This window comes from Giraffa tippelskirchi, chromosome 3 (genome assembly GCF_054371585.1).
Source record: "Giraffa tippelskirchi isolate mGirTip1 chromosome 3, T2T-mGirTip1v1.2.pri, whole genome shotgun sequence".
Taxonomy (NCBI): domain Eukaryota; kingdom Metazoa; phylum Chordata; class Mammalia; order Artiodactyla; family Giraffidae; genus Giraffa; species Giraffa tippelskirchi.
In genome coordinates this window covers 164,521,844-164,531,671 of record NC_137277.1, presented here as the reverse complement: position 1 = coordinate 164,531,671, position 9,828 = coordinate 164,521,844, and the positions used below count along the sequence as shown (strand labels likewise).

The window sequence follows — 9,828 nt, the reverse complement described above, 5'->3', positions numbered from 1 at the left end:
CCACATAGGCAGGACATTCAAGACCCTTGGGATGCCCCTCATCCTGTCCCTCAGGCATGTTTGAGTTTTCAAGCCCCTAGTGGATCCAGCCACAGGGAGGGTTGGCCCAGATCATTGCCTCTGTCTGGGGGAGTCAAGGTGATGTTGAAGAAAACTCAGACTTGGACCTGGGCAGTTCCAGGGGCCCAGTTGGGCAAAATTAGGCATCTGCTCCCTTGGGAAGACCCCCAGACCAGAAGTCAGAACACCTGGGACCCAGCCACATAACTTCCCCAAGCCTCAATTCCCTCATTTGGAAACTGGAGCTACAGATTCCTGCCTTGTCTCTCTCACAGGACAAGGATTGTGAGGATTCAAGGAGAACCCCCTGAAAGTGCTTGTGATTCAGAAAAGCACTAGGACAGTTACCATAGGCCCTGCCTTCCCCCATGGATCTCAAGGTTGGGTCAGAGGATCAAGGACAGAGTTCTAGATGGAGTATGAATTCTGCTTTATCCCTGGATAGGTTCGAGAGACCATGGCCCCTGTTGCATTTAATCCTCCTAACAGCTTCCATTCTTCACCAATTTCACCAATGAAGAAACTGGCCTCAGAGAGGGAGAAGCCTTAAATGGATGAGGTTATCCATTTAATTGGTGACAAAGCCAGGACCTGAACACAGGGCTTCTGACACCAAATCCAGGCTGTTAAGTGGAGGCTGATCTGAGCTGTGGTCAAAATCCTCGGGCCTCAGTAGAGCCCCAAACCTCTGTGGCCTCCAGAGGAGTCTGGGGTTCCTGCATGGTCACAGGCTCCTAACTGTCCCCTTGGGGGTTGTTAATAGTAATAGCTACATATATGCAGCTTTATCTCAGCACTCAGCATGTTATATAAGCCTAATAATTCTGTATAGTTGGTATTCTAATCCCTATCTAACAGATGAAGAGACTAAGGTACAGAGGTGATGTAACTTTCTCCAAAACCACACAAATTAGAAAATGGGGGAGTTGAGCCCAGACTCAGGCAAACTGGCCTCAGAACCCAGCAAGTCATCTCCCTACCACCTGCTTTGGGGCAGGAAATAGGCAAAGGGAGATCTGATGTCCTGCATCAGCTGAGCTGCCCTCCTTCCAGGAAGGTCCATGGCTACCAAAAACACCCAGCAAGATGCCTTCGGGAACTTGCAGTGTGATGCTGATCAGGGCACACCCTGTCTCTAGGTCTCAGTGTCCCCACCTGTACAATGAAGGAGCTAATATTTGTTGCAGCCTTTGCCAGCATGGATGGACCTTCTAAGTTTTCTTAGGCCCTGGGGTCCAACTCTGCTCTCCATAGCAGCAACTAAAGAGAAGGAGCCACAGATGCCAGGCTGGGCCTCGGTGTTTTCACCTTGCGTGCTTAGTCACTCAGTCATGTCCAACTCTTGGAGACCCTTTGGACCGCAGCCTGCCAGGCTCCTCTGTCCATGAAATTTTCCAGGCAAGAAGAGTGGAGTGGATTGCCATTTCATTCTCTAGGGATCTTCCTGATCCAAGGATTGAACTTGCATCTCCCAGGGATCCATGTCTCCCGTGTCTCTTGCATTGCAGGCGATTCTTTACGCACAGAGCCATCAGGGAAGCACCTTCCCATCCTCCTATTCTGGGCAGGCTGATGGGGTGTGCAGAACCCTGTGGGACACACACCCAGTCAGATGGGAGGCGATGGTGAAAGCTGCCTGGACCTGCTCATTTGTTGCACTCAGCCAAAGGCCAAAGGGGATGGAGGAAGTCATCTCATTTCTAGGGACACAGCGGAGATCCACATGAGGTCGGAGATCCACATGAGGTCGGGGCTCACCCTCACTCCCTCACAAACTCTTCCGAGAGCCCACCCACGCCTTCAGCCCCTCAGTCCTCAGGGAGGTGAGGCAGAGCCTGAGCTGTTGGTCCTTCACCAGCTCAGAGCTGGGATATCTGGACAGACCCCCACTCTAAGTGCTTCTCCCTTCTGTCAGCCTTCCACTGAGACCATTAAGTGAGTGAAACTTTCTGCCTCCCCACTCTTGCACTGCTGGTCTCCTGCTTCACATTTTCTATCTGGGGAAGTGACAGAAGGCTTGAAGGAGAGGGAGTAGGACCTTGGCTCCACCCTCAAGATGCTCTGCTCCTTCGAAGCCCTGAATTTTGTCCCCAGCCAGCATCCCAACCGCTCATCTTTTCCCCACCGGATTCCACCTCCACATCCTGAAGTCTCCATCCATATCCCTTGAGGATCCTCTAGGGTCCTGGGATCCCCCCATTTCCTCCCACACTCCTCCTTGGCTCCTTCTGATTTTTGTACCCTCCTCCAGGAAGGAGGAACAACCCAGCAGTCACAGCAAGTGAAGAATGCACAGGGTCCCCAACTAGAGCTGGACTTCCCAGTCATTCTCAGTCAGGCATCCCAGGACCAGGGATCTTACAGGTAATCTGCTCACTCCAATTCAAGTGCCCTGAAGTCCAGGCTGCCTGGCTCCTCCAGTTAAGCAGTGGGAAAGAAAGGCTATGAGTTTACCAGTTCTGCCTGGAGTCACCAGGTGCTGTATGGCTGCAGGTGATGCTCTGGGCCCAGAGCCTCATTTTCAGCCAACATCCCTCCAGATGCACTTCTCCAGAGCCAGGAAGCCTCACCTGTACCCAGAGACTCCAGGCCACCACCTGGGAACCACATGCCCACCTTTGTCCCTTTCCCAGAGTGGATTTACCTCCACTTTCCCTGGGTTGGAGGCCTTGTACAGTACACCTGTTTTCACTCCTCTTCTGGTAGAACAAGGTGCTAATTGTAGCCTAGTTCAGGGATAATCAGGAGTAGTTGTTAGGGTAGATGGTTAAGCTGGGATGACAAGAGATGGGGAGAGATAGGAAAGAAGTGTTTGTGGTGGGTGGGAATGGAAGGAAGATCATGAGTCTACCATATACCACAAATTAGTGGGAACAAATCAATGAGAAAAGGAAGGGAAAGAGAAAGACAGGTTGGAGAGGTAGAGAGGAGACAGAAGGGGAGATAGGGGGAGGAGGAGGAGGGACTGGATGAAAGAAGGAGAGACCTAGAAAGGGAGAGGAAGGGCAACCCACTAAAAGTTGTAAGGGAGACACCCCAGTGTGGCCCAGAGGCCTGGGAGCCCTGGAAAGACAGGAAACCCGGGGAAACAAAGGGAGACAGTGAAGGAGATCGGGTCTCTAGGGAAGAGCTGAGAGTGGAGGAGGAGGAGGAGGGAGAAGTAGTGAGGATGGAGGGGGGCAGATAAAGAGAGCAACGGCTGCCGACCCGGAGCGCAGCGACAGGCGAGAGGGAGGGAAGCGGAAATTTAAAAGTGAAGATGCAGATAACGCAGCCTGGAGACGGGAACCCGGGTAGGGGTGGGGGGAGGAAGGGGAGGAGAGTGGAGCAGTGAGGTGGGGGGAATGGATGAGAAGGAGTGAGCCTCCCGCTCCCCGCGTTGTGGCCCCGGGGGTCCGAGGTGGGGCCGGGGTAGTCCACCAGGTTGCTGTTTGCTCAGAGTCAGGGAGGCGGAAAAGAAATGGGCTCCCGACCCCTATCAGAGCGCCAGGCCCAGGCCCATCCCCCGCGCGTCTCCCGGGTTGCGGGGTGCGGGGGGCTGCCTGGTGCGCTTGGCTGCCGAGCGGCACGTTGGAGACTTTATTGCGATGGGGCGATAAGAGGGGCGGGGGCGGGGTCCGGGGGGCCGAGTCGGCAGCTCTTTAATTAAAACGGAAATTGCGGCCCCTGCCCGCGCTGGGGGCCAGAGGGTTCCGAACTGCCTGGTAGCTGGGAGCGTCGCTCCAGGACCCCCCCACCCCCACCCCACATCACCCGCCACACTCGGGCAGCCGCCTCCCGCCAGGCCCTGCTGGACCCAGCGCCGCCTTCTTCTCCCTGTCACCTCGGTCGCCTCGGGCGGGGATCTGTGCCCCGGAGCTCAAAGCCTGACGCGATCCCCCCCTCTCCCATTACCCCCCCACACCTCCCACCACCCAGTCCCTGGCGGCGATGAGACAGAGCGGCGCCTCCCAGCCCCTGCTGATCAACATGTACCTGCCAGGTACCAGGGACCAGCTGGGGGCTGGAGGCACCGGGACCCGGGGCGGGAAATCTGGGTTAGGGCTTGGGACGGGGATGCTGGGGTCCAAGGGAAGGGGGCGCGGTCCAGAGACTCGGATCGCTGGCAGAACTGAGCCAGCTAGGGCATCAGGAAACCTTAAAAGCAGATGGAGCGCTTTGAGGTTTAAGTGTGAGGTCTAGAGCACTTGAAGTGAGCACACTGAGAGCCTGGGAAGCCAGGAGCGCAGGCTCGGGGGCTGAAAGAGCCTGGTAGGGGAGCAGGGCTCTTCAGTGTAGCGAGGGACTGAGTGCGCGTGCAGTGTTGGGAGGCTGTGGTCAGCCGGGCGTGGCCCGAGCGCCCTCGTGGCTCCTCACCTCCGTGCTCCGAGCGTTCCCACCAGCCCAGCCTTCCAGGCGTCCTCTCCTCTCCGGTGGGCTCTGCGCGCTCCAGCTCGGCTGGCGCAAACCCCGCTCGGCTTTATAAGGCTCCCGCCGGCCCGTTCGGAAAGCGGATTTCCTTTTTCCTGGACGCGTTTCCTGACTTGGGTGTTATGGAGGGGCTCCGCGCGGCGCGCGCCGGGGCCAAGCTCCGGGAGGAGGAGCCGGACGAATAGGGCCCCCAGCCTCTCACCCGGGAACCATGGCACCCCCCTCTTCCCCCTTGAGCCTTGGCCTGGGGGCCTTTCGGTCAAGTCGGCAACCTCCGCCTGGATCCGCTTGACTCTTTTCTCTTGCTGCCACAGATCCCGTCGGAGACGGTCTCTTCAAGGAAGGAAAGAGCCCGGGCTGGGGACCGCTGAGCCCCGCGGTACAGAAAGGTGAGCTGGCCGCCGGAGTGGACTGGCAGAATCGAGAATGGGGTCCCGGGGCACCCACCGCATACCGACAGGCGCCACTGTCACCCCAACGGCGGGTGGGAGCGATGTGGAACGTGGGCTTTGGGAAACGGCGGGTCCGGGCCTGATTGTGGGGAGGCTGGGGGGAGTGGTGGGGAACATTCATTTGGCCTTTGGCTCTGGTACCTTCTGAGACCCACTGTTGACCTTGCAGGCCAGGGCAGATTGAGAAGATCCTGCCGCCCCCACCCCACCCCGCCCCGCCCCGCCCCTTTTCAGCTGGGAATGTTTTTCTCCTGCTCTGGTGCTTGGTGTCCTTTCCCTACTGGCAGTAGGAGCACAAGGCTTGGACACCACCCAGCAAGGTGACCCAGGAGAAGTACTCCAGGCTGAGTCACCATTAGCACCAGGGCCAGCGCCCACCTGCCTCACTGGCCTGGCCAGCCGGGCTCTGTGAGCCAAGTCCTTGAGGCCATTTCAGTTGATTTCCAGGTTCCGCCACCCGCCCTTGGCTGGTCACTAAATTACCCTTGGCTTTGCCATGTTGGCAGCAGGACCTGGCTGACCTATCAGGTAAAACCTCCCCACTGGTCCCTGCCCAGTTGGTACCCTGTGCATAGTCACTCAGTCATGTCCGACTCTTTGTGACCCTTTGGACTGTAGCCCGCCAGGCTCATCTGTCCATGGGATTTTCCAGGCAAGAATTAGTGGAGTGGGTTGCCATTTTCTTCTCCAGGGAATCTTCCCGAACCAGAGATTGAACGTGAATCTCCCATGTCTCCGGCATTGCAGGCAGATTCTTTACCAGGGGAAGCCCCACAGTTGGTACCCTAGATCTCATCAAGTGACTGATAATTACCATGACCAAAAAAACAAGGCCAGCGACTGCTTTATCTAAAAGGGAACACAACACCCAACAGGAATGAGTTTCCAAGCCTCTACATCTCTCAGTACCAGATGCACATTTCCCTCACCCCTTGCTGTGCTTCTGACCCTAAAATTCAGTGCTCCTGACCTGGAGCCAGGGAGCCCCTCCCAGAGTTGGTGTGGAAGGATTGGGGTCGAAATTATGGTGGAGGGCAGCATCTGGGTTCTGAGGAAGTCACTGAAAAAAGAAGAGAGGTTCACCAGGCTCAATTTAAAACAATAATCAGACAACTTCGAGGAAAATCCATTTAATTCTAAAAGAGTGTGTGAGGACTGGGGTGGGGGTGGGGTGGGATGGGAATGGGCAGGGGTAGGGGTGGGGGCGTTAATTCTATCAAGATTTTTCTCCATTTGTCTGACTGAGGCTCCAAGACAGAGAAACAGGAGTTCTCACTAACCACTTATCTGGGAAAACCTCCTGGCCCTTTCTAGCAACCCTGAAAATCTGGACAGGGCAGGAGGGCCTGGAGATTGGCCAAAGATGGGTGGAGGCAGGGGGCGAAGCACAGAAGCGTCTGGGTCTCCTCTCCTCAGAGCTGTATATCATGTCCTCAGGAAACTATGACACCTTGGTACCCTGGGAATCCCGCTTGTTCCGGGGGGGGGGGGGAAGGCTGAACTGGAGTAGCCCCAGCACCAGACGCTGGCAAGGGTGGGAGACTTCAGAGGCTGCCGTTCCTCTCACACTTAGGGAGCCACTGTCCCCATCCCAGTTCTGACATGGTATCGCAAGGAGGCCAGACATCACCTCTTCTCCACCTCAGGCAGAGGGTTTAAGTGTATGCCTTGTCCCGTGGGCCGAGTGATTCTGCTGCAGGCCAACTTCTTCCCTCTGGATCCCTGGACGTGGTCCAGCTGGGATGTGGCCAGCTAACCACCTATGTAGGCTACCTGGAGCGGTTGTGCAGGCTCTGCACGGAGTAAGGGCTCTCAGGCCGAGGGGCTGATATCCCGTCTTTGCTTACCTCCAAGAGCCCTGTGCCTTGGAGTACCGCTGCCGCCACATGGAGGAAGAAGTGATGCTCTCCCTTCGCTCCCTAATTCTTACAAAGCTGTGTGCCCGTGGTGTTACGTTTCCATTGTGCGAAAGCGCGGTACTGCCTAGGGACGGCTTTACTGATCATCTCCTCCCTGGCCAGCCGCCCCAGCTGCGCCCAGTTACTCAGCTGAACGTGCCCTTTTCCTCCCTGACATCGGTCCCCACATCCGACTGGGGGTGGGGGGTGGGTTCTCGCACCCCACCTCTTCCCCGCCGCTCGCCTCCAGCATCCCGCCTGTGGCTGACCACCCCCTTTCCCACAGGCAGCGGCCAGATCCAGCTGTGGCAGTTTCTGCTGGAGCTGCTGGCTGACCGCGCCAACGCCGGCTGCATCGCCTGGGAGGGCGGCCACGGCGAGTTCAAACTCACCGACCCAGATGAGGTGGCGCGGCGCTGGGGCGAGCGCAAGAGCAAGCCCAACATGAACTACGACAAGCTGAGCCGCGCGCTGCGCTATTACTACGACAAGAACATCATGAGCAAGGTGCACGGCAAGCGCTACGCCTACCGCTTCGACTTCCAGGGCCTGGCGCAGGCCTGCCAACCGCCCCCCGCGCACGCCCACGCCGCGGCCGCCGCCGCCGCCGCTGCCGCCGCCGCCCAGGACGGCGCGCTCTACAAGCTGCCGGCCGGCCTGGCCCCGCTGCCCTTCCCCGGCCTCTCCAAACTCAACCTCATGGCCGCCTCGGCCGGCGTCGCGCCCGCCGGCTTCTCCTACTGGCCGGGCCCGGGCCCCGCCGCCACGGCCGCTGCCACCGCTGCGCTCTACCCCAGCCCAGGCTTGCAGCCCCCGCCTGGGCCTTTCGGCGCGGTGGCCGCGGCCTCGCATCTGGGGGGCCATTACCACTAGACGGGGCGCCCCGGGGGCCTCTCCCAGCCCCCGGGAGCCTCGTTCAATCCCTCCCACACACGGGAGAGGGGACCGGGGCCTCCCCCTCTGTTCTTTCCAGCTCAGATTTGATTCCACCCTCTGCACCCAGCCCCGGGGGAGGTGGGGGGGAAGGGGCTGACGTCGCCTCAATCTTCCTTTACCACTGGATTTGCCCCCGCCTCGTCCCGCAGCCCCCGAGGGAGGGTGACTGTGCCCCCACTTCTAATCTTCTAGACCCCAGGTCCCTGCGTCTCTCCTGATTTTCCTTCCCTTCCATCTGTGTTTCCCTCTGGATCCTGGAAGCCCCTCCGATATGACCCCTCTCTCAAATTCCAAATCTTTTCTCATTCCCCCCCCCCCCATGCCCGGCTCAGTCCACCTTCTCCTCTCCCGGCACCTCCGGGGGCTTGATAAGGGCTGCTGCCCTCTGTGGTCCCCTCCTCTCCCCTCCCTCCACACACACACACACACACACACACACACACACACTTCTAGGTAGCTTCCAGACCCCCTTTCTCCCCACCCCGAACCCTCCCGCAGGACTGCAGTGTGTTTCTATTCCTTTCTAGACCTATTAAAGCTCCCAAGCTCCCCGCTGCCTCCTCTCTCTGTTCTTAGCTGCCCCAGAAACTTGGGGGGGGGGGTCGGGGGGGGGGCAGGAAGGCAACCAGACGCCCAGCTCAGGCGTGCTCAGAAAGGCCTGTCAAGGAAAAGCTCCAGAGAATGAGGGCAGGCAGGCTTGGGTGCTACTGGAGGGGAGTGCAGAGCTCCTACTGAGTGGGTTCCAGCTGCAGCCCCCGCCTACCTCGCAACTGATCCCTCCTCTGCCTGCCTTGCGCTTGCCCCTTCTCACCGTACCCCATCCTGACTTCTCCCAACGCGTCCTGGCATCCCACCTACCCTCATCGCACCCATCCTTCCACAAGTTCCTTCCCTCATCTCAACCTCCACCCCATCTTATCTTCTCATCTTCATCTTCACATCATCTCAACCATCCCTCAGTCACCATTTCATCCCCTTCCCCACCTCCCCTCTCCTCCCTATCCTACCCTCTCTCAGACTTGTTTTCTCACTCCCACTCACCACCTCCCGCCCCCCCACCCCCCACCCCCCACCCCCCATCTCCAGCGTTCTCTTTTCTCTGGATCTGCGTTCTCCTTTTCAGAGGGGAGCCTCCCCTTCTGCGCCTGCCTCTCCTCTCCGGGCTTGAGGCTGCAACCTCCTTCTCGCGGGTAGCGCGCGCCCTCTGCTGGTCTGAGGAAGATAAGCCAGGGCCGGGTTTTGCCGCTAAGCTGAGGATCCGACGTGCGTGCGTGCTCAGCAGCTTCAGTCGTGTCCGACTCTTTGCGATCCTATGGGCTGTAGACCGCCAGGCTCCTCTGTCCAGGGGATTCTCCAGGCAACAATACTGGAGTGGGTTGCCATGCCCTCCTCCAGGGGACCTTCCCGACCCAGGGATCGAACCCTCGTCCTTTATACCACTGGCGCCACCTGGGAAGCCCTGAGAGCCCGATACTTTAGGCCAAATTTGGCTTTCAGAGAGGAGGGCAAAGGGAGGAACCCTAGCCCTGCATCCCAGGTCCCACCTCGGGAAACCTGAGAAGTGGATCAAGTGGATGGTCCTCCTGGCTGGGCCATTTTCTTTCCTACCTGAGGCTTTTCTGAGTACTGTGCCCACCGGGGGCCACAGCTCTTATGCTTTCTTCAGGCTTTTTACAAAACCTGTTAGCAGGAAAACAGGAGCGCCCTCGCGTTAAACGCCTTAAACGCGTTCCCTTAGACGGAAACAACACAGAGGGCAAGCCCTTCTCCGTGGTCCTAGTGTTTCTTTCCCAGGGGCCATATCCCTCCTGGACCAAAGGTTCCTCACTTGTTGCCTGGAGACTGCCTGGGCTCCCACAAGGCAGTTGAGGAGATTTCCCTGTGCCCTGTGGGCAGGAAATGCAGGGAGAAGGCAGGTCAATTATTAATAAGTGCAGGGAGAGCCTGAATGCCCCTTCCCAAAGGGAATGAAATCATCGAAGTCCATTTAGGGAAAGAGTATTTCTTTTCATCTTCACTTTATTTTTTTCTGGTTTTCTAAAAAACACACTCAGCATAGAAAATTTGAAAAA

The 9,828-nt window shown here is 58.0% G+C and overlaps 1 protein-coding gene across 1 annotated transcript; it reads left to right on the top strand.

The window, feature by feature from the left end:
• Positions 1 to 3,823: 3,823 nt before the first annotated feature.
• Positions 3,824 to 7,693, top strand: FEV (FEV transcription factor, ETS family member). The gene is made up of 3 exons (XM_081575821.1): positions 3,824 to 4,042; positions 4,785 to 4,859; positions 7,107 to 7,693. The coding sequence occupies exons 1-3, from the start codon at positions 3,991 to 3,993 to the stop codon at positions 7,691 to 7,693; spliced, it is 714 nt and encodes a 237-aa protein (XP_081431947.1). The 5' UTR covers positions 3,824 to 3,990.
• Positions 7,694 to 9,828: the final 2,135 nt, after the last annotated feature.

What these genes read in the sequence shown, in the direction of transcription:
- FEV (XM_081575821.1), top strand. Translation starts at nt 3,991, where the DNA reads ATGAGACAGAGCGGCGCCTCCCAGCCCCTGCTGATCAACATGTACCTG. An exon ending in GATCAACATGTACCTGCCAG is followed by an intron (nt 4,043 to 4,784) that starts GTACCAGGGACC and finishes TTGCTGCCACAG; the next exon opens with ATCCCGTCGGAGACGGTCTC. An exon ending in GAGCCCCGCGGTACAGAAAG is followed by an intron (nt 4,860 to 7,106) that starts GTGAGCTGGCCG and finishes CCTTTCCCACAG; the next exon opens with GCAGCGGCCAGATCCAGCTG.